The 24,076-nt window shown below is 44.2% G+C and overlaps 1 protein-coding gene across 3 annotated transcripts in view; it reads left to right on the forward strand.

Annotated features, from left to right (window-relative positions):
• SAE1 (SUMO1 activating enzyme subunit 1) overlaps positions 1-18,443 on the forward strand; it is a 68,639-nt gene extending 50,196 nt beyond the window's left edge. For 2 of the 3 annotated variants that reach the window (XM_069457028.1, XM_069457029.1), the window contains exons 7-9: positions 4,395-4,539; positions 13,704-13,773; positions 17,192-18,443. In XM_069457028.1, the coding sequence (XP_069313129.1) occupies positions 4,395-4,539; positions 13,704-13,773; positions 17,192-17,284 (308 nt within the window). In that variant the 3' untranslated portion in view covers positions 17,285-18,443. The remainder of the gene's footprint in view (positions 1-4,394; positions 4,540-13,703; positions 13,774-17,191) is intronic. The other variant, XM_069457030.1, reaches the window with a different exon arrangement.
• Positions 18,444-24,076: the final 5,633 nt, after the last annotated feature.

The raw sequence follows: 24,076 nt of genomic DNA on the forward strand, positions 1-24,076 counted from the left end.
TTAGCAGATAGGCTGTTGTCTAAGAGGATGACTGTACTTTGTGTTTTCCTGGAAGTTTACGTAACCCAGGAGTAGAGCAGATTTCCAGGCCGTTGCCAGAGATAATGAGTCTCCATTAAGCTAGCCAGCTTTGGGAGAAGGAGTCTATGTGTGGTTGGGGAGAGCCCAAGAGATTGGGGCCAGGGTGTCTGGCAGAGTAAAGCTTTAGGCATCAATCAGGGAAATGAGCTTTTGAATAGATTTGGTTTCCCCCTCTCCGAGTTGAACTGTTTTGGGGAACAGCAGTTGGGTTGGGGGCTGATTTGTAACACTGACTTCATTTTCTTCATATTAAAATACTTTGCGTAGTTAAAAAAACACTTCTTTATTTGATGCTTTAGTGATTACATTAAATATAAGCACAATATTTATATGCAATAAAAAGTTTGTATTTAATAGTGACAAACTGATTAATAATAGTGCTTTCCAAATTTCTGTTATAGCACTAATCTGATGTTCCGAGTTCAAATTAAATTTGAATTGCAATGTTTAAATTCTTTTGCAAAGATGGTAGTAAATCCACATATACACAGTTTTTTTCTTTTAAATACATGAAACTGCCTGGTGTAGTGGCTCATGCCTATAATCCTAGCACTTTGGGAGGCTGAGGCAGGAGGATTGTTTGAGGCCAGGAGTTCAAGACCAGCCTGGGCAACATAGCAATACCCCATCTCTAAAAAAAAAAAAAAAATTTAGCCGGGCATGGGAGGCTGAAGGCAAAAGGATCGCCTGAGCCCAGAAATTAGAGGTTACAATGAGCTATGATCACACCACTGCACTCCAGCCAGAGTTACAGAGCGAGACCCTATCTCTAAAAAACAAATGAAAAAAACATGAAACCTTACTTGATTTCTCTTTTTTCCAAGTTGACCTTTTCCATTACATGGGCAAGTCCTGAACCTAAGCAGACACTAGCCCATCACCTCCAGCGATGAATGTCATCCCCCCAGATTTCAGCAACCTCAGTTAATTAAAAGATTCAGATGAAGTTAATCAAGTTTGGAACTCTAATTTTGTGCAGTGTTTGGATACGATTCGATGAGTCATCTTTTGGCAGAGCAGCTCTCTATCCCTGACAGTGTTTGATCTTAACAGAACGGTTTTATAATCTGTAAACTGGTGGGGAGGCATTCTTCAGAAATGCAGAGTCAACAGTGATGTGTGTGTGTGCTTGGCGCTTTGAGAGGGGTGGAAAGCAGAACAAAGAGGAGAATTTAATAAGCAAGAACTTGTCAGGGGCTGGGGTCAGTTCTGAGTCTGTTGCCTGTCTAGAACACGGGTTTCTTCCTGCCCCTTCTCCACCCCTGCTAACTGGAGTGCTGACCTTCGAAAAAGAGTGAAAAAGGCAGCTTCTGTTTGCTTTGCTGCAAATAAGTGGCTGGACTGACTGGCCCCCTTCCCAGAAGCCCTGAGAGAACTTCAGATGTGGTCAGCGAGGTATGTGGATGGTGCCAGCCTGCCGGCCCTCGTCCAAGGAAACTGCATAGGGAACAGGCAAGGGGCCCAGAGAAACTGGGGGGCCAGCTGCTGGCTGCCTGTGCTCCTCCTCTTAGTGCCATCTTATTTCTTCCTAAGATAAAGCTATTCTTACTTTCTGAAGATTGATGGGCAAGGTTTTATATGATCTGTGCCTCTATTTCTCACTCACTGAACTTAAACATCTTTAACAGACCAGCTGCGAGAGGGCAGGGCCCATCAGGAAAATGCATCTCTAAGAAATGTGGTCAAATGGAGCCCCCCACCCCAAGCGGCAGGTTGGGGGGATGCGCAAAGAGCCAGACCACTTGGAATCCTGGGTGCTGTGTTCGTGCATGGACCTGCTGTTTCTTTTGGATCCCATTAGGGTTAAGAAGCACAGATTCTGAAGCCAGATTTGAGTTTACATTTCTGCTGCACTAGTTCTTGGCAGTTACAATGACCAAGTCACTTAATGTCTCTGAATTTCAGTTTCCTGATCTGTACAGCGGGGGGGGGGGGGGGGGGGGGGGGGCAATAGTAATTACCCACCTCACCAGGTTATTGTAAAAAATCGAGTGAGTGTTAACACATGTGAATGTTTAGCATGGTGCTGGGCACATGGTAGGCACCATAATGGTTTGGGCTTTGATGCTCCCAGAACTATATTTTCTAACCAAAAAATGAAAAGCTTTGTGATGAGGGCTGAAAAAATTACTCCTCTTCTTGGTCCCTTGTGACAGTCAGTGCTTCCGACCCAATGATACAGAAATAAGAAGATCACACAGGAGGCAGCCAACATGGCCTCTTGGTACTATTCACCACTCTGGCGGCTTGAGAGCAAGTAGCCTCCCCTGCTCAGGCAACACTGATACCATTCGGGGTCTTGTTGCCCTGTCTTCTCAGGAGTGACTGACAGGAATAACCATTGACATTCAATAGATTGCAGTCAGAGTATCCTCTGCTTTGGCTGCACTAGCAGGTGTCCCGATTCCTTTGTTTTCCTGGGACATTGTTGGAAAAGGGGCTGGGTGCAAACAGGGAGTAACTGCCATTTCTGCGGTCTTTTCTCCACCCTGCCCCCAGATGCTCACTGGATTGCCTTTCTCTACTGCAAATTGGGATACCAGCAACACATTGGCAAAGTTAGAAGTTAAGCTTGGGTGATAGCAGATCAGTGGGTGATAGCATCCAACTTGTCATTGCTTTGACTTGACTGCCAAGTGTTCAGGTAGAATTGAGGGTTCCAGAAGCTGTGTTCTCGAGAAAGAGAAAAGTAACATTCCCAGACGGCAAATAGTATTCAAAATAAATGGGTGTTTGGGAGCTTTTTGTTTGTTTTTTAACCTCTGATATGCAGAGCCTTATACTGGGCATGTGACAGTTGCCAAAGAAACACAGACCAGCGACCTTTGTCTGACATTGGCACTGAGGAAATCATAGCCCAGAAGCAGGTTGTGTCTTCTTTTACCTGGGCTTCTGTGGTTTGAGATCTTAGAATACTTTATAACCCACTTGTAAACTTCTCAGTGTTCAGTGGAGCCACCTCTTGTGGCCCCTAAATTCTCTAACCACCTGGTTTATTCTCCCAACCGTTGCCTTCATAGATGCACAGACCAGGGCTCCCTCCCTTGCTGTTGTCCCGTTAGCCCCATAGATCTGCCTGGCACAAAGTCAGTGCTTGGTCGTGCTGGTTGAATGAATGAATTCTTGTTACTTGGAAAGTGGTTCTCATCCCAATCTGCTCATCACCAAAACTGTTTGTGAATCTTTAAAAAGTATGACTCTGATTCTTTAGTCTTGGTTCCAAATACTTGCATTTTTAAAGAGTCTCCCAGGAACTTAAGATTGTCCGAGTATTCAATCTACCTAAATTTTTAGAGAAGGAATCCCTTGTACTAATAGAGAATATAGTTTGCTGAATAAGTTTACTTTTTCAGTCAGCAAATACCGATGAGACACAAGTGAAAGTACTTTGCAAACTGTAAAGCCCCCTCTCCAGGTATGCAGTACTGTCCCAGAGCACCCAGGGCTTGGACCTCGAAGATCCCCATGTTTCTACTGCTGCCCTGTAATAGCCTGTGTGATATGGGAGGAGTATTGCCCTTAGGGACAAGGCTCAGGCCAGCTGTACTCCTTCCTTGGGGAGCACGTAGGGGACAAGAATGCCTGCCCAGCTGGCATGTAGGTAACCTCGTGGACAAGGTGTAGTTGGCAGTGGAAGATGCTTGTGTTTTGATCAGTCTTATGTGCCTGTCTGTGTCTTTTTGTTTGGGCTAAAAGTTCTGGCCTTGTTGGGGTCTCTTTACACAGTAGCTCTCACTCACAGCCATCATCTGAACCTTTCCTCTGGTTCACAACCAAAATTAAACATCCATTTCTGGGGGGTGACATAGTCTTTGTACTAAGGGAGGTTTTGTTACTATTGACCTGCCTGTCTGATGAGTCTGAGTATTTGGCTGGCCTCTCTGGCTGAAGCAGCCTTTGAACTGCTGCCTAGAATGCATGCCTCCCGCTCCTGACCTCTCTTCTGGGTCTTAATAGAAACTTTTCCCTCTGCTGGAAGCTTCTGCTCCCCTCCTCCCCAGAAACTCACACACACTTCAATCAGTTTGTTGTTTCCTCAGAGAAGCCTTCTTGACACCACCCTGCAGATGGTGTCAGACCCTCTATTATGCTATCCCAGCACTTCGTAAGGTTAGTTGCTTTTGTAATGATTTGATTGCCTGTCTGTCTATATTTGTTGAATAAATGAAAAATGTATTACCTTTCCCTTGGCCCACATTTTAATTAATGTAATACTTCCTACAGAATAAAAAAATTTTTTAATGATCAACATCTATGAACATTCATTATAAAGAGACTGGCTTTATAACCTACCTTCTTTTACCCTTTCCCAGTGCTCCTGAAGTTCCGCACAGATAAAGGAAGAGATCCTAGTTGCGATACGTATGGGGAAGATTCTGAGTTGTTGCTCCAGATACGAAATGATGTGCTTGACTCGCTGGGTGTTAGTCCTGACCTGCTTCCCGAGGACTTTGTCAGGTTGGTCTCAGTATTTATCACAGTTTGGCCTGAAGAGATAAACATGTTTTCAATATTTGTCTTAATTTGGAGAAATCCTTTATGGAGACCCAAAGCCCTGAGGAAAGCCCTCTTTGCTGCATTCTGCCACCTCCTGCAAAGTTCTGCCTCTCCACTAATGTAATAGTATGTAAAAGATACAGAGAGGGACGGATTCTATTTTTTACAATATGTATTTTATATTCACATGGTTCAAAATTCGAGGCAAGGCAGTGTAAGATCAGGAAACACTCCTTAGGATTCCAGCATGTGGAGCTGTAGGTACAGTTTAGTGAACCAGTTGTCTGCTCACTTGTGTTCAGGCTTCTCTTATTACATAATGCTGCAGCGTGTGACCTTGTGTCAGACGTGCGCAGGTATAACTGCAGGATAAATTGGTAGAAAGGAAATTACTGGGTCAAAGGAATACGATTTATCATTTGGTAGATGTTGCCACTTTGCCTTCTGTTGGTAGCCTATCAGTTTATGACCCCAGCAGCAAAGGCAGCCATGTTCCCAGAATCTTCTCTGTCCCTTGGGCACTGGGATACTTTCACCTTAGGTGACTAGTGTTCTGCCATCTTACACAGTCAAGCTTAGGTTTTGATTAGAGAAGATCACATGGTGGCTAGGTCATGATCTCCTTCCAGGCAATTCTGGAATCATCTGCTCACTCTTAATTCCCTTTCCATGTCTTTAGGGACTAAATTCTGCTTTGCTGTGCCTCCAGTTTGTTAGCAATAATAATAATAACAATAGCTACAATTTATTGGGTGGTCATTGTGTACCAGGCATCAGGTAGTAATACGCAAACAACATGCTACCCCAGGTCTCACCACACTGCTACTGTCTAGTAGCAACATACTACCTTGGTTTCCTCTCAACAGTAATGTCAATCAAAATCAAAGTCCCTTTCTTCCTTAGTCCTTCCTTTCTTCACTTCTGGCTGGGAACCTCTCGTAGACACTTAACAAACCCTACCCCATTTAGAGCCAGTAGTGGTATCTGAACCACCTGTGGAGCTCTGAACCAAAAAGCCATCGTCCAGGCCGGGCGCGGTGGCTCACGCCTGTAATCCTAGCACTCTGGGAGGCCGAGGTGGGCGGATCGTTTGAGCTCAGGAGTTCGAGACCAGCCTGAGCAAGAGCGAGACCCCATCTCTACTAAAAATAGAAAGAAATTATATGGACAGCTAAAAATATATATAGAAAAAATTAGCCGGGCATGGTGGTACATGCCTGTAGTCCCAGCTACTCGGGAGGCTGAGACAGGAGGATCGCTTGAGCTCAGGAGTTTGAGGTTGCTGTGAGCTAGGCTAACGCCACGGCACTCACTCTAGCCTGGGCAACAGAGTGAGACTCTGTCTCAAAAAAAAAAAAAAAAAAAAAAAAAAAAAAAAGCCATCGTCCAGAACGAGGCAGCAGTTTACAAGGCACTTTTGTAACATTGGCACCATTGGGTCAGGGCCTGATGACTCTGCAGGCTTGGGTGGGTCCCTGTCCCATGCTGACACAGCTGGTCACTCATCTCTTGGTAGAGGAAGGACCAGTGTAGCTAGTGTTTCCTTTTCTGTGCTTCACAGCAGGAGAAGGAATTGGGTCACACAGGGCATCAGTTCCAGCAGACCCAGCCAGGCAGTCAGCAGCAAGCCGAGGCTGCTCAGTGTAGCTGGTGCCAGGTGCCGGGCCGTGAGCGTGCAGCCGAGTGGCTAATTTGGGCATTTAGAGTGATGAACGGTCTGGCTCTGCATCACCGGCCAGCAGAGTTGAAGGCCCTGCTTCCCAGAGGGGGAAAGCCACAGCCTAATGAGCTGCTGGCCGGTTTTCTCTCCAAAGTGTTTGCTTCCCTGCCCACCCTCTTTGCAGAAACCACTTTCCCACGTCTAGGTCTCATGTGCTCAGGCACTCCCACTCTATTGCCTTTGTAAGTAAGAGGGGTTTGGTGGGCTCTTGAAGTCTGTCTGTAGATGGGCTACGAGATGGCCTGAGATGGGATAGGGATGCCGGCGCGGAAATGAGGCCCCGTCTCACAGCTGAGCTCTCCTCACAAATTGCCCACTGCCACTGCCGGCTAGCAGGGTGTGCCGTAGGGAAACCTGTGCACAAGTCTTCGTCTCCTTCATCTGTCTGCGAGCTCCCTGTGTTGTCCTTTACATTATGTTATTTAGTCTCTTTTCAGAGAACTTTGTTGTTTTTCTCATTATGAAAGTAATAGATGCCCATTACCAGAAAGTGTAAAATGGAAAAAAAGAATGGTCCGTAATCCCAGACACCGCAACATTTTGAGGTTTAGCCTCATGTTTTTTTCTCACTTTAAATATGAAATGGGATCATACTATCTGTACTCTCTGATAACGTTTTTTTCCAGCATATGGACCTGTTTGTGACTATAAATACAGATTCATATCACTAGTATTTGATGTTTCATTGTCTGGACATACGGTTATTTAACCAATACCTCATTGGTGGATATTTATGTTGTTTATATTCTTTCACTTTTATAAACACTTTTGATAAACATTCATAATTTGTATATTTATATAACTTTACTGGGTTTTAAGATATTTTTTATTGAGGTAAAATACACTTAACATAAAATTATCATTTTAACCATTTTTAGTATATAGATCTTTGGCATTATCATGCAATCATCACCACTGTCCATCTCCAGAATATTTTCACCTTCCCAAGCTGTAACTCCATACCCATTGAACATTTAACTCCACGCTTCCTCCTCCTCCTAGCCCCTCTGGTATACTGTCTGCCTGGTACACTGGTAACCTTCAGTGTATAGTTTCTGTCTCCATGAATTTGACTATTGTAGTTATCTCAGATAAGTGGAATCACACAGTATTTGTCCTTTGTGAATTTAATGGTTTTTGAATTATATAAATAGTATATATGTTTGTTACGGAAAAATCAGATGGCACAGAATAAACTCAAAGATGAAAATGGAAGTTACTCACAATTCTGTTATCCAGAGGAAAACCTGTGACCATTTGTTGTCACTGGTTATCACAGCATATATAAAATCAACAAAATGATTTATAGATTTTTTCTTTTATTGTGGGGGAGACAGGGTCTCACTCTGTTGTCAGGGGTACAGTGCAGTGTTGTCATCGTAACTCACAGCAACCTCAAACTCCTGGGCTCAGGCGATCCCCCTGCTTCAGCCTCCCGAGTAGTTGGGACTAAAGGTTTGTGCCACCAGGCCTGGCTAATTTTTCTATATCTTGTAGAGATGGGGTCTCGCTCTTGCTCAGGCTGGTCTCAAACTCCTGATTTCAAGCAATCCTCCTGCCTTGGTTTCCCAGAGTGCTAGGATTACAGGCGTGAGCCACCACGCCTGGCTTGCTTTATGCGGGGGTTTTCTTCTTCTTCTTTTTTTTTTCTTTCCTTTCCTTCTTTCAGTTTTGTTTTGTTTTGTTTTGGGCATGTCATTATCTAAACAATGCTTTATAGATTTTTAAAAAATATTCATAATATTACATTGTTAATAAAGGTGATTGAAGAAGGTATAACCTTTTTAGGAAGCAATTTGGAAATATGTGAAGAGTCTTTAAAATGTCTCTGTTTGGCCTACTAATTTTGCTCATTGATAATGAGAATATACCTTGAAGAAATAATGTCAAATAATACGAGCAAACATTTATGTACAAAAGATACTCATTATCATGTTATTTATAAGAATGAGATTAGAAATACATTAAAGGCATAGAAGTATAGAACAATGCAGTATTATATAGCACTTAAAATGATGTTTATTATAAAAAAGGCAAACAGAAAAATTGAAAGAATGGTACAGCAGTGAACACCTATCATCTGCTCAGCTAGCTTCGATTAACATTTTGCTTTTTGTTTTGTGAGGGTTGTGACATCATGATGACATGATACTTAAAAATACATCAAAGCTCATCTGTTGCATTTGCGTCTTGTGTCTCTTTTAATCTAGGATAACGGTTGGCAAACTGTCTTGCCACCTGTTTTTGTAAATAAAGTTTTATTGGCACACTTACTCGTTTACATATTATCTGTGACAGCTTTTGTGCTACAGCAGAGTTAAATAGTTGTAACAGAGACCATATGGCCTATAAAGCTGAAAACATTTATTATCTGATTCTTTACAGAGAAAGTTTTCCAACTCCTGATCTAGAACTGTTAACTGGTTTTGTTTTTGTTTTTTAAGAGTCCAGGCCAGTTGTCTTATAAAATATCCCTATTCTGGATTTGTCTGATTGTTTCTTGTTGTGATGTTTGTTTGTTTTGTCTTATTCAATTTTTATTATTTAGACTCAGGTATAGTAAAATTCATTCTTTTTTCTTCATGGTGTGGTGGTTTTTGTTTTTTTTTGTTTTTTTTTTTTTTTTTTTGAGACAGAGTCTCACTTTGTTGCCCAGGCTAGAGTGAGTGCCGTGGCGTCAGCCTAGCTCACAGCAACCTCAAACTGCTGAGCTCAAGGGATCCTCCTGTCTCAGCCTCCCGAGTAGTTGGGACTACAGGCATGCACCACCATGCCCAGCTAATTTTTTCTATATATATTTTTAGCTGTCCATATAATTTCTTTCTATTTTTAGTAGAGATGGGGTCTCGCTCTTGCTCAGGCTGGTCTCGAACTCCTGAGCTCAAACGATCCGCCCACCTCGGCCTCCCAGAGTGCTAGGATTACAGGCGTGAGCCACCGCGCCCGGCCACATGGTGTGTTTTTTAAAAATTCACATGTAGTAAAATTTATTCCTTTTTGGTACACAATTCTGAGGTGTTTGTTAGGGGTATTCAGTTCTGTGAATTTATTTAAAGGTACAGAGTAGCGTAATCACTACCACAATCAAGATACAGATTGCTTTGATTGCGCCACAAAATTCTCTCGAGATGCCTTGCTTTACTCAGCCCGTTTGCTACCTGCAACCACTGATCTAGTTTCTTTTTTTTTTTTGTGACGGAGTCTCGCTCTGTTGCCCGGGCTAGAATGCCATGGCGTCAGCCTAGCTCACAGCAACCTCAAACTCCTGGGCTCTAGCGATCCTCCTGCCTCAGCCTCCCTGAGTAGCTGAGACTACAGGCATGTGCCACCATGCCCGGCTAATTTTTTTCTATATATTTTTAGCTGTCCAGATCATTTCTTTCTATTTTTAGTAGAGACGGGGTCTCGCTCTTGCTCAGGCTGGTCTTGAACTCCTGACCTCAAGCGATCCTCCCGCCTCGGCCTCCCAGAGTGTTAGGATTACAGGCGTGAGCCACCGCACCCAGCCCTGATCTAGTTTCTATCCCTGTAGTTCTGCCTTTTTCATAATGGGATATAAATGGTATCAGAGTCTTTGAGTGTGGCTTTTTTCACTTAGCTTAATGCATTTGAGATTCATTCATGTTGTGGTATAAATTAATAGTTCGCTCCTTTTTATTACCCAGTAGTATTTTATTGTATGGATATACCGCAGTTTGTCTGTTTGCCAGATGAAGGACACTTGGATTGTTTTTGGCAATTATGACTAAAGCCACTATAAATATTCATGTGTTCTTGTATGAACATAAGTTTTCGTATTCACTAGGGTATATAATTGCTGAATCATATGATAACACTATGTTTAACATTTTGAGGAACTGCCAGACTTTTCCACAGTGGCCACACTACTTTACAGTCTTAGCAGCAATGTATGAGGGTTCTCCACATCCTTGCCAGCAAGCGTTATTGTCTGTCTTTTATTTTAGCCTTTGAGGGTGTTAAGTTGTATCTTATTGTGGTTTTTTTTTCCTTATTGTGGTTTTGAATTGCATTTCCCTAATGACTAATGATGTAGACTATCTTTTTGTGTGCTTATTGGCAATTTGTATATCTTCTTTGGAGAAATGTCTATTGAGATCATTTGCCCATTTTAAAATTGAGTTATCTTTTTATTAAGTTTTAAGAGTTCTCTATATACTCTGTATACAAGTCCCTTATCAGATACATGATTTGGAAATATCTTCTCCCATTCTGTGGATTGTCTTTTCACTTTCTTGATGGTATCCTTTGAAATACAAGTTTTTAATTTTTATAAAGTATAATTTCTCTATTGTTTTCTTTTTCACATGTACCTTTGCTGTCATATCTAAGAAACTATTACCTAATTCACCAAAGGTCATGAAGATTTACTCCTCTGTTTTTTTCCTAAGAGTTTCATGTTTTAACTCTTATATTTTAGACCTGTGGTTCACTTTGAGATAATGTTTATACATGATATGAAGGTAAGGGTCCAACTTAATTCTTTTGCATATTAAGATCCCAGCACCGTTTGTTGAAAAAATTTTCTTTCCCCATTGAATGGTCTTGGCACCATTGTCAAAAATCCATTGACCATATATGTAAAGCTTTATTTCTGGACTCAGGTTTATTCCATTGATCTGTATTTCTGTCCTTATGCCAATATGATCCTGTCTCGATTACTGTAACCAAACTTTGAAATCAGGAAGTATGAGTTCTCCTAACCATTTGCTCTTTTTTTTTTCAAAATTGTTTTGACTGTTCTGGGTCTTTTGCATTCCCATCTGAAATTTTTTTTTGTTTTAAGAGGCAAGGTCTTGCTATGTTGCCCAGGCTTGTCTTGAACTTCAAAGCTCAAGTGATCCTCCCACCTCAGCCTCCTAAGTAGCTGGGACGACAGGTATGCGGTACTGTGCCCGGCTCCATCTGAATGTTAGTGTGAGTTTTGCCTTTTCTACAACAAAAGCAGCTATAATTTTGATAGGGATTATGTTGCATATGTAGATTAATTTGGGGAGTATTGCCATCTTTACAATATTAAGTGTTCTAGTCCATGAACATGGGATATCTTTCCATTTGTTTAGGTCTTCTATAATTTCTTTTAACAATGTTTTGTAGGCTTCAGAATATAAATTTTATGCTTTCTTTATTAAATTTATTCCTAAACATTTTATTCTTTTGGATGCTATCATAAATGGTGGAGCCGTTTTTTTTTAATTTCATTTTCAGAATGTTTATTGCTAGTAGAAATATAGTTGATTTTTGTATATTGATCTTGAATCCTGCGACCTTATTGAACTCATTTTGTAGTTTTTCTGTGTATTACCTAGGATTTTCTATACACTGGATCATGTCATCTGAGAATATGCGTCACTTATTCCTTTCCCATCTGTATGTCTTATTTCTTTTTCCTTCTTAATTGTCTTCATCTGAACATCCGATGCAATCTTGAATATCAGACATCCTTTCTTATTCCTCATCTTAGGGGGAAAGCTGTCAGTCTTTTACTGTTAAGTATAATGTAAGTTGGGGTTGTTTGTTTGGTTTGGAGACAGCGTCTCCGTCAGTCTCCTGGGCTACTGGGCCAGAGTGCCGTGGCATCATCATAGTTCACTGTAACCTCAAACTCCTGGGCTCAAGTAATCTTCCTGCCTCAGCCTCCCAAATAGTTTGGACTTACAAGTACATGTCACCATACCTGGCCTTTTTTTTTTTTTTTTTTTTTTAATACTATTTTTAGTAGAGATGGGGTCTCACTCTTGCTCAGGCTGGTCTCGAACTCCTGAGCTCAAACGATCCTCCGACCTCGGCCTCCCAGAGTGCTAGGATTACAGGTGTGAGCCACCGCATCCCACCTGTTAAATGTGGTTTTGATCTTTATTCAATTAATATGACATGTACTATATTGATTTTTTTTTTTTTTTTAAGATGTTAAACCTTTCTTTCTGGCATAAATCCCACATAGTCAATGGTATATAATCCTTTATATATGTTACTGGTTTGGTTTACTAGTGTTTTGCTGAGGTGATATGCTATTTTGAGAAAGAAAAAAGCAGAATATTAAATTATGTGGTATGCTTACACAGAAGATGAGTCCGTTTTTTAAAAACAGAAGAGGAAGCTGGGCATGGTAGCAGGCAATTGTAGTTCCAGCTACTTAGGAGGTTGAAGTGGGAGGATCCCAGGAGTTCCACGCCAGCCTGGGCAACATAGTGAGACATTGTCTCTAAAATTAAAAACAGAAAAGAGAAAATATCCCCACATGTGATTATCTTTGAGTAGTAGAATTACGGGTGATGAATATTTTCTTTGCTGTAGTTCTCCGCATATTTTAGAGCCCTGTAGTGGAGCTCGAGGAGCAGGAAGAAAAGTTAACCTGTGTGGCTGGACAGAATGGGAGTGCTGGGGTCCTGGTCAGGGTGTGAGGAGGCAGATACCTTCAGATACAGCTGGTGGGAGGCAGAGTGGACACAGCCTTTCTGGAGGGCATCTTGGCAATACCTAGCAAGACCTAGCGCTCTATATTTAGAATTTTGCTGTAAGGAATTATTTGGCCACCTGTGCCAAGATGAGTGATTGCAGTGTTGAATAGCTTAACTATCCCTCACTAGGTGATAGAACAAAAGGAATAATAGTTGGTATTAATTGGGTTTAAAATTATATCTATTTAGATCTGCGCACTTTTTTAAGTGTCTAGAAGGATGTGCACCACACTGGGAGGACTGGAGGCGGTCTTCTGGTGGTAGCGTCCCTTAGTGAGGCTTTCCCTCTCCCTTGTCTCCCTTGTCTCTGTTCCTGTTGGCTCAGTTAACGTCCACCCTTGTGTTCAGCAGTGGGACTGGCAGAGCACACTTCCTTGGGGAGGTGGTAGAAGCAAGTGTTTTGCGCTCCAGGCCGGGTGATGACAGTGTCAGTGCCCCGTCCTGGCCCAGAAGGGCTGGTTTCTGTGTGGGTTGTGAAGACTCCTTCTGCCCTCCTGCTTTGATTTCAGGCCCCAGATTTCCCACGCCTCGTACTTGTTAACACAGGCTTTTCCCTGACATTTGTCCGGGAGTAGCGTATACAACACACCACCCATCACGAGTAAGAAGAGAATTGCGAGAATGTGACCAGGGCTCTAAAACATCTGATATTTGTAGGACCTTATTTTTAGGAAGCACAGATATAGTCTTTCCTTTAACTTAAAAAAAGTATTGTGAAAGAATTCTGCTTGTCAGAGTTCAAAGGTCTTTCCCAACCACTATGGTTTCATTTTCACGCCTAGATGCCAGCATTAGCACTGCTATGTGACTTGACCCTCCTGGTAAGATGTTTTTCTTCAGGAGAGCCCACTGCTGAAGTTCCCCAGATGTCGGTCTGCGCTCCTGTTCCCCAGTGCCCCGTTTCACTTGTCTTCCTTCTCTTTTAGGTACTGCTTCTCCGAGATGGCCCCTGTGTGTGCGGTGGTTGGAGGGATTTTAGCACAGGAAATTGTAAAGGTAAAAAGTCACTGTGGAGCAGAAGAAAGTTGCCCAACACACCCTGACTTTGTCCGTGTGCCAACAGAGAGCACCAGGGCTGTCTTAGAGAGCAGCCTGCTTTCTGTGACCCCGCTCACCTTTGCTTCATGTTGCTTCATGTCTGACCCTTTTCCACCCCGGCCCATTCTCTCCAGCCCATCCAGGTGGCCATTCAACAAGTGACCCTTGAGCACCTGCTCTGAGCTAACTCAGAGCTGGACAGTGCTTTTAAAGTACCTGCGGCTATCTGGTATTGCATTGGTCAGGGATCCTGCTTCTCATGGCTCTAGGAAGTGGGTACCATTGGGATCCCGTTTAAGAGAAAAACACTAAGGCCCAGAATAGAACCTGTGTTCTTAACCTCCATGCAGTTTCTCTGCATCCATCACTGTGGCATCAGAGCCCACCTCTTTTTAACCCACATTGTAGGTGTTTGTAGGGAGGGGAGAAAACTAATGTCCATAGAGCACGTGCACTGTGGCAGAAGCCCCGCAAGGCTCTATGCAGGGTGACCCATGACTGCATTAAGTAGGAGTTATTGTCTCTCAGAAGGGAAATACCTCATATTGGGCCACATTACCAATAACTGGCACAGCTCTTGAGTCCCTTGGAACATGTGGGTTGCTAAAACTACAGCATACCTCTAAATATATTTTACTTTCTTTAGGGACTTTGATATTTGCCCCAAGATGTTAAATTTGCTTTGCAGGGTCCTGGCTGCTTTAGTGGACTTGCAGTAATGGTGTGTCCCTTTCTTTCAGTGGGCACTGAGGAGATTTGGAGGGAAGAGAAGCATGCAATGGCCACACCTGTTTCCTTGCCCACATGTTCTGCTTAGCCCAGAGTGATGTGAAAATTCCCGTTTATATGCCCAATCTGAGAAGTTGGCAGTGGCTGCCCAAAGGACTATATTAAAAAGGATTCTGGGGCTGCCTGTAGACAGACTCGGTAGGAGAGAGTGCAGGGGTAGAGGAGCCATCAGCGGGGAGTGGGAACATGCAGATTTTCGTGGCCTGAAAGGACACCACCACCACCACCAGTGCTAATAGATAACATTTATTGAAAGCCCACGACGCACCACACAAAGCCCGTGTTTTTTCCATGGATAACCTTACTTCGTCTCTCAGCAGCCCTGTGAGGTCGGCGCTGCAGTGACTGCTGCTTTCGCTATCACCTCTGCTACTGTGGGCAGGGACACCTGCCATGGGTAGTGGGGCCGGAGAAGAAGAAAAATGATGTAAACCTAAGGAAGCGTGACAGCACAGCAGATACGGGTATCAAATATGGTGTTTGCAAGGATGGAAGAAAGGTAGGAAGCAAAAGACGATCGCCCTCTGACACCCAGTGTGTGCTTTTTATGGGTTTGTAAAGGGGGAACTGAGGTGCAGAGACGTGAAGTCGCTGCCCAGGCTAGTAGGTCCGGGTGGTCTGGTTTCTGGGCCCGTGCTGCTCACTGCTTGGCAGTTGTGCCTCAGGTGTCACCCCTTAATGGCACCCCCATCCAGAGACTCTGCGTGGACCCCAGGGCCACTGTCCTTGCACCCTCAGCCTCACTTTTGTACTTCCCCTTTTGAGAAGCTGCTCCCTGAATTTCTCATGTGGGACGGAATAGTTAGAGGTCGGGGCAGGTGGCCCTGACCCCATTGTTTGTGGTGGCTTCTCTACATCCCCGTCCTAGTGCAGCCCCCTCCTTCCTGCCTGCTGGGGACAGCTGTTGCCCAGCGTCCTGTTTCTGTTTATCCCAGATAGCCAAAGTACTCTGCATTCTTGGTTGCTGGGTGTGTTTGGAATCTCCTCCTACCCCATCTTGCTTGGGAAGCGCTTTACCTTTTGCCCCATGTTCACCCCGTGCCCTGCTGTCTCGGCCCCGCCGCTCCCCCTTACTCAGCACGGTTCCAGCCTTCAGCCAGCTGGCAGGAGGGTCCTGTAGTCGAGGGCCCCACACTCGCCCTTTGCTCCTGAGGGACTATCCAACCACCTACAAAAAGCACACACTGGGTGTTAGAGGGCGATCGTCTTTTGCTCGCCACCTTTCTTACATCCTTCCAAACACCGTGTTTTATATCCGTATCTGCTGTCCTGTCATGCTTCCTTAGGTTTAAATCATGTTTCTCTTTTTCCGTCTTCACCATCCATGGCAGGTGTCCCTGCCCACAGTCGCAGAGGTGATAGTGAAAGCAGCAGTCATGCCAGGCTCCACGTTCAAACGTATGTCATCTCCTGTAACTTGAGTTGGGGGTCCAGGAGTTCCAACTGTGGGGCGTTGAGCCCTTCTACGTGCCTGAGTTCACGGTATCTGCACATATTGGTAAAAGGCCCCCGGCCTCCCCTGGTAATAGCAGCTTCCGTTCACCAAGAAGTTACCGTGTGCAGGCAGGTGCTTTTCATTCGCCTGTTCTATATACACACCCAGAAAAGCAAACTTCTGTGTGATCGAGCTCCATGTGGCCAGAGACCTTCTCAGAATCTTTGATGTCTGGCATAATACCTGGCACACAGTAGGTACTTAATAAAACTTCCCTGGACGAATGGCTGAATAACCACTTGTGGTAGGAATAATTGCGCCCATTTTACAGAGGAGGAAGCAGAGTGAGATGGGCACTCAGTTCCAGGGCGAGTAGTTCAGGATGTGTGGAGACCGTTCCTGACCTCCTCAAGGAGGTCACCTTCCTTATGAATGATGGGACAGTGTTCCTGGGAACCATGAGGCCCTGCCCCGGCCCCTTGCTTAGGTGATATTCTCTTTAAATGGCAGCTTATAGTAAAGTTTCAACCCCTTTTGGGTTAAGCACCAAGCTCTGTCTGGTATCCCTACAAGATCATCAGTTGCCGTGGCTGAGTGTTATCGCCCAGGCCCTCTGGATCCCAGCCTCGCCCCTGTGGAAAGCTGGCAGCATTGTGTCCTCACGGAAGGCCGCCTTCTGCATCACTATGTGTCCCTTGATTAAATGTGTCCCCTCAGGTGATAAAGGCTGAGGCCTAAGATGTGTTGAAATGAACGGCTGCCTTTCTCAGTTGAATATCATGAATAGTTATTTCTGCTGTTTGGTCCGCGGTGGTGATGATGGGACTTCGTACTAGCCATGGTTTAGATACTCGAGATACGTGGCTTCTCGTAATCCCCAGGATAATACAGTTGTGACTCTCAGGTTATATGCAGAGAAAATAAAGGTTCAGAGAAGTCAAGTGATCTCCCCATGGATGCACAGCTGGGAAGGGACAGAGGAAAGAGAGAGGACAATCAAAGTTGTCTCCAGACATTGCCAAGTGGGCCCTGGGGAGCAAAATCGACTCCAGTTGAGAACCACTGCCCCGGCCTGCATTGAGAAGATTCTCTGACCCCCGCTTATCCCTTCACCACACGGGAGCTGAATCCTCTGTTCATCTCTCTCCCCAGGCGCTGTCTCAGAGGGACCCTCCTCACAACAACTTCTTCTTCTTTGATGGCATGAAAGGGAGTGGCATTGTGGAGTGCCTCGGCCCCGAGTGAACCCAAGGCTTGGCGGCCCTGGAGATGGTGACCCACAGCAGGCCCACGTGTATTCCTAGTCTCCTCCCCCTGAACGACGAGGGACAAGTGAAGTCACTGGCCCAATACAAATCCTGTCCTGTGAGCAAGGAGGTGGTGCTTCCATCACCAGCAGCTGCTACACACAAGGGCGCAGGGACGACTGTCTCCATGCCACCACCCCAGGCCTGCCAGCTCCCCTGAGCGGTTCAAACCTTAAGGCACCCCTCTGCCCCCTCTCTGTCTTGGTGCCGTCACGGCATCGCCAGCCCCCTGGGGTATTGTTGGAGATGCCTGCCAGGAACCAGCACGTCCTCTTGCTTAGGAGCCTCTTGTCACCTTCTTGGACTTATTCCCCACCTGATGTCACACAGAGAGGAGCGTGACTTCAGGTGGGGAATAAGGCCCAGGCCCGAGGAAACACCAGTGGAACCTCAGTTCCAAATGCAGACAGGTGCCCCTCGAGAGGAAAGAACACGACGGGCGGAATGTGTTTCCTCCAAAGTTTGAGATCCTGACAAACAACAGGTGGCATCTGGTGTGCTGTTCTGGAGTTTTAGTTTAGGATTAGTCATGTTCCAGCCTGGGTTTTCGAAGAGAGGAAATGTTACCAAGTCTTGGGTATTAGGGTCAGACCTTGAGTATTAGTGAGAGAGCTTGTTTTAACAAGGCGGATTCCTGGGGCTTCTGGGCTGGGGTGGAGGAACCTGCCCTTTTAACAGAACGCCAGTCGCCGACGCGGCACGGACCGTTCTGGAGGCTGTTCCGCTTAAACGCTGTGTCATTTCTTCATTGACGCCCTGAATTGCAGCTGTTTGTGTTTTACATGTTTTCTAAATTTTCTTTGGTTCTTTTGTTAATAAAAGGAATGATAATAGAAATAAAGTCATTTGCTTTAGTATTCGCTTGTTTTTCTTCTACTTTAGAAAATTCTTACAGGGCATGATCTTACCAGTTGCCTTTTTAGACCTGAAGAAATATCACTTGATGCTCTGATTCAAAGACCTCTGTCACCATTCCTGCCACCATTTTTTCTGGGCAATGCAGCAAGAGTTAGATTGCTCAAATTCTAGAGTGTTCGATGCTTCTGGTTTCATTTGTCTGTTGAATGATTTGGCTAAATAGTGTCTATTTCAGTGGCAAGAATTATAATGAAAAGAAATAAAACATGATAACTAATACTACCACCTATTTTTTTTTCTTTGTTTTTTTACTACCATCTATTTTGTGAGTTCTCTATGTGCCAGGCATTGTCCAGAGTAAAAGTGGGTGATGACCCCGTATGAGCTGGGTGCGGTGCTGGTGGGATTGTTACTCAGGAGGCTGAGGCAGGAGGATGGATTGAGCCCATGAATTTGAGATCAGCCTGGGCAACATAATGAGACCCTGTCTCAAAAAAAAAAAAAAAAGTGACGCTTAACATGGCCAGAGCAGCATGCATTGGAACACCAAGTTTGTCTTGACTGGGCAGCCAGAGCGCGTTCCCATTCCCCTCAGTCTTGCTCATGTTTCTCCTTGATGTAAAATGGTGCTTGGTTTAAATAGTCCCTTTCCAGTTTCAGTCCTGCTACAGTCAGTGGGAAAATATTAATAAATGAGTCTCCACTGGAAGAAGAAACTTGATTCCCCAACCTTCCATCACCCCTGCTTCTACCCTAGGTGGGGCTGGGGCTGTGTTTCTGGAGGAGGTCCCTGTCTGTGCGCCATTAGTGCCAGGGTCAGCAGTTTCATTGCTGTGTGAATCTCCTGTGGTCTTTGAATTTTGAGCTAATTACACTCTTGACTTTGCAATGTGTGGCCTTGGTCACAAGGGGGAGCAGGTGGGTCTGGATGGATAAAAACAAAATTGTCATTGTAGAATCTTCTCTGAAGCTTTTTCAACTTTTCCACCCTGTACCTCTCGTGGCACAGTTTGAGTCATCCAGAGAGGACCCCTCAGGACTCAAGGGGAGATAAGAGGTAGTGCTTGAAGCAGCCAGCCCAGGCAAGAAATAAGTCTAGTTTCTTCAAATGTCATAAACTCCCATATTACATGTTGGTTCTGTCGTAAGAATGGATTTTTGACTGGGCGTAGTGGCTCATGCCTATAATCCTAGCACTATAGTCCTCCCACCTGGGAGGCTGAGGTGGGAGGATCGCTTGAGCTCAGGAGTTTGAGACTAGCCTGAGCAAGAGTGAGACCCCCGTCTCTACTAAAAATCAAAAAATTAGCTGGGTGTGGTGGAGCCCAGGAGTTTGAGGTTGCAGTGAGCTATGATGATGCCACTGTACTCTAACCGGGCAACAGAGTGAGACTCTGTCTCACAAGAAAAAAAAAAAAAAATGAGCCAGGCATGGTGGTGCATGCCTGAAGTCTCAGCTACTTGGGAGGCTGAGGCGGGAGGATCGCTTGAGGTCAAGAGTCTGAGGTTGCAGTGAGTTGTAATGATACCACTGTACTCTAGCCCAGGCAACAGCGAGATCCTGTACCTCCACCCCAAAAATGGATTTCCGTAAGTCTTCAAGAGGGTACACAACGCTTATCCTGTGGTTTCTAGGACCCCCAGGAGGTATGTAGCCCACTTGGGAAGGAGGGTCTAATCTGCAAAGATGAAAAATACTTTTGGGATGCTGGCGTCACCAAATGAAAGCAAAAGTGACCTGCCTTTGCGGCTGCCAGGTTTCTCCAATCCATACCACAGTTCTGTTGTCTCTGGTGTGTGTAGTAGCCAAACTCTGCCAAGTGCTCACTGTGGTGAGGTCATTGAAGCCTCAGAACATTCTAGGGGAATAGGTGCCACTCAAGTAATACAAAGCTATAAAATTACAACGGAAGAAAAAGTTCTCAGTCCCATCACAGCTCTACATTCCATGGTTTCCCTTTACCGTGCAAACCCTTTTGCCACTTTTTTTTTTCTTTTTGAGACAGAGTCTCGCTGTCACCCCAGCTAGATAGAGTGCAGTGGTGTTATCACAGCTCACTTTTACCTCAAACTCCTGGGCTCAAGCAATTCTGCCTCAGTCTCCTGAGTAGCTGGGACTACAGGCATGCACCACCATGCCCAGCTAATTTTTTCTATATGTATGTTTTTTAGCTGTCCAAATAATTTCTTTCTATTTTTAGTAGAGATGGGGTCTCGCTCTTGCTCAGGCTGGTCTCGAACTCCTGACCTTGAGCGATCCTCCCACCTCGGCCTCCCAGAGTGCTAGAATTACGGGCATGAGCCACCGCGCCTGGCCTAATTTTTCCTATTTTTTGTAGAGAGACGATCTCACTCTTGCTCAGGCTGGTCCTCCAACCTCAAGCGAGCCTCCCATCTCGGGGCCACCCAGAGTGCTAGGATTACAGGTGTAAGCCACCATGCCCCACCTTTTTTGTGTGTGTGTGGTAAATTTACGTATCTTTTGACGTATGTCCTATTAGCCCACTACAGTTGTGGAAGTGGAGGCCTAGGTTGCAGTTGGGAAGTCAAAAGTTTGATAATAATAGCTAACATTCATTATAGCCATGCTACCTGCCTGATAGCTTTCAAAATCCTTGTACTTCAAATTGTTTGAATGCCCACAGCAACCCCATGGGGGCAGATACCATTGTCTTGCCCATATTGCAGACAAGGAAACAGCCTCACCTCGCAAGTAAGGGCTGGAATCGGGGCTGAGTGGGAAGGCTTCTCCGCGGGATGCTGAGTAGATATTGGTACTCCGTGGCACTGCTTCTTGTTAGCTCAGTGAAAACCAGGAGATTCGGGCATTGCTTTCACAAGGCCCTGAGACCCAGTAGTCACTAGAAAACATTCAGGCCCAGGTGCTGAGAGAGGGTCTTCAACCTGCTCCAGAAGGGCAGGTAGATTTTATTTTTAAGCTTTTAAAACATTCAAGCAATCTACAAGCCTAAAGAGTAAAAGGATGCCTCTCCACCACTTCGTGCAGCCTGTCAGCTCAATGTTAGCCACAAAACAGGAGCAGCTGATTTCACAGCTAAACTCTGTTTTGGGAGAGAAACATGAGATGCTTTTTGAACATGTTAGCTGTATCCCCTTTCATACGTACTCCTGGAGGTCACCAAATGGCAACTGTTGAGAGTCAACCCTTCCAGACGACCAGGTTCAAACGTAGACTCTACCACTTAGCTGCGTGACCTTGGGAAAGTGATTTTTTTTTGTACTTCTGTTGCCCCGTCTGTAAAATGGGGTTAAGAGCAGTACATTCCTCACATGTGTGGGGATTAAATGAATTAATTCATTCTTTGAGTAGAAATTGCTCAATGTTAGCTACTATGATGCATATTCATAAATAACTATTTTTCTGCAACATGTTTGTTTCTCAGTATGTCTTGGACATCCTTGTCAGTGCCTCATGCATCAAATTCCAAAACCGCAGATGAACCATAAGCTATTTAATCAGTCTGCTGATGAGTGATATTGAGCTTGTTTTCTTTGTGCATACTTAGGAAAGACTCCCCAAAGCCAAATTCCAGGGTTAGAGAGTATAGAAATGTGTTTTAGGTGTTGCTTTTCAAAAGGCTGTAAGATGGTAGCATTTACAGTGACCAGTTTTGTTTTTGTTTTTTGGTTGTTTTTTTCTTTACATTGTTGTTGTTGTTTGGATACATAATTCATGTGGCACAGAATTGAAAGGTTTACGGAGATACACAGTAATATTTTTTAAGGTGGGAAAAAAGAATCGTGTGAACAGTGAAAAGTCTTTTCTTTCCAGAAGCAACCTTTGCAGATTGGGAACATTTGGAGGCAGATTGAGGGTGCTGGTTCCAAGGTGGGATTAGTTTACTTAAGTTTGCATGATTTGCAAGTGGTAGTGGCTTAGCTGAGGGCCTCACTGCCAGGTCCTCTGCGTGTCAGCCCTACTAAGTTGCAGGACCTCTCAGCACCTTGGTTCCAAGGGAGATGGCTACATAGATAACCTAGGCGTTTCCCTTTGGAACAACTGATCCCTCTTTTTTGTTTTTCTAGGAGCCCTTTTTGTTGTTGTTGTTTTGGTTCTTTTTTTTTTTTTTTTTGAGACAGAGTAGTCTCGCTCTGTTGCCCGGGCTACAGTGCGGTGGCGTTAGCCTAGTTCACAGCAACCTCAAACTCCTAGGCTCAAGCGATCCTTCTGCCTCAGCGTCCCGAGTAGCTGGGACTACAGGCATGTGCCACCATGCCCGGCTAATTTTTTTCTATATATTTTTAGCTGTCCAGATCATTTCTTTCTATTTTTAGTAGAGACGGGGTCTCGCTCTTGCTCAGGCTGGTCTCAAACTCCTGACCTCGAGCGATCCTCCCGCCTCGGCCTCCCAGAGTGTTAGGATTTACAGGCGTGAGCCACTGCGCCCGGCCTCTAGGAGCGCTTTGGACTTATAAAATGTGGCCTTCTCTGGCTGTGACTGTCCCTAGATCTCTGCTTCTTTTTAGCTAACCTAACTGGTGGGGTGGGATTTCCCACTTTTAGCCCCAGAATATGATAGGTTCCATTCTATAAAAAAGGAAGAGGTAAGAGTTCTATTTCTGGTATGGTAGAGCAAGTTTCTAACAGACAAGCACTCCTGCAGATAACTATAAATTCTAGACAAAAAAAAAAAAAAAAAAAAATCCAGGTATTTGACAGCTCCAGAAAGTGAAAACAAGCAGGTAGATTTTTGGAAGGAGTTGAAAACTGCAAGAACCCAACACCCGACGAGTTTCTTTTATTTGTTTTTCTGACAGCTTTAACCTGAGGACTGTAGCCCCAGCACAGTACCAGGTAGCTAAAACTCAGGTAGAAAACCAGCTGTCTTACTAGCCTGAAGAACCAGAGGACAGAGCCTGGAGTAACCATAACTACTAGAAAAGCAAGGTAGACCTGGAAAGGATAGCTCCAAGGACGGGAAACCCAAGTTATGTGTATAGATTCAGGCGTAGTATCTTGTTGACTCTCGGACTGGGAATGCTTGGGGCAGATTCAAAGCCAGACTGATGTGGACTGGGATTTGGGCTGTCATGCACTGCAGGAGTGTGCAGTTTGAGTCTAACAAAAATATTAACACTCTTTGGAGGAATATAACAGAATCCAGAGGGCCTACAACATAACATGCATAATATCCAGGATATAATCCAAAATTCCCTGATATACTTAGAATCAGGAAAATGTGACCCATTCTTAGGGGAACAGAGAGGACCAAGAGGACCCAAATGCTGTAATTACTTTATAGGACCCAAATGCAGTAAATAACTTTAAAGCAGTTATTACTACTATGCCCATGAGGTAAAATAAAATATGTGTGTAGTGATGAGAAATAGGTAGTCTCCACAGAGAAGTAGAAAAAGTTAAAAAAAAAAAAAAAAACATATGGATGTTATAGGACTGATAAATTTTACCAAATGAAATTTAAAAATTTACTGAGTAGACCTAATAGCAGAATGGAGATGAGAGAGTAAAGAATCACTGAACTGGAAATAGATTAATAGAAATTTTCTAGTCTAAAAGGAGGGGAAAAAATTAAATATCGGGGTCTTGTGGGACACTATCAACAGGTCTAACACCTGTAGTCAGAGTCCCAGAAGGAGAGGAGAGAATGGGGAAGAACAAATATTTGGATAAATAATGGCCCCCAAACTTCTGATGTTTGGTGAAAGAGAAATTAACAGCTTTAAAAGGCTCAGTGAATCCCAAACAGGATAAATATGAAGAAAACCATATCTAGACATATCGTAGTCAATATAAAAACCAGAAATGAAGAAAAAAATCTTGAGAGCAAAGTAACAAAAATGACATCACAAACAGGGAGCTCTGGATTTCTCACCAAAAATGATGGAGGCC

The sequence above is a fragment of the Eulemur rufifrons genome, chromosome 24, assembly GCF_041146395.1.
Source record: "Eulemur rufifrons isolate Redbay chromosome 24, OSU_ERuf_1, whole genome shotgun sequence".
Taxonomy (NCBI): Eukaryota; Metazoa; Chordata; class Mammalia; order Primates; family Lemuridae; genus Eulemur; species Eulemur rufifrons.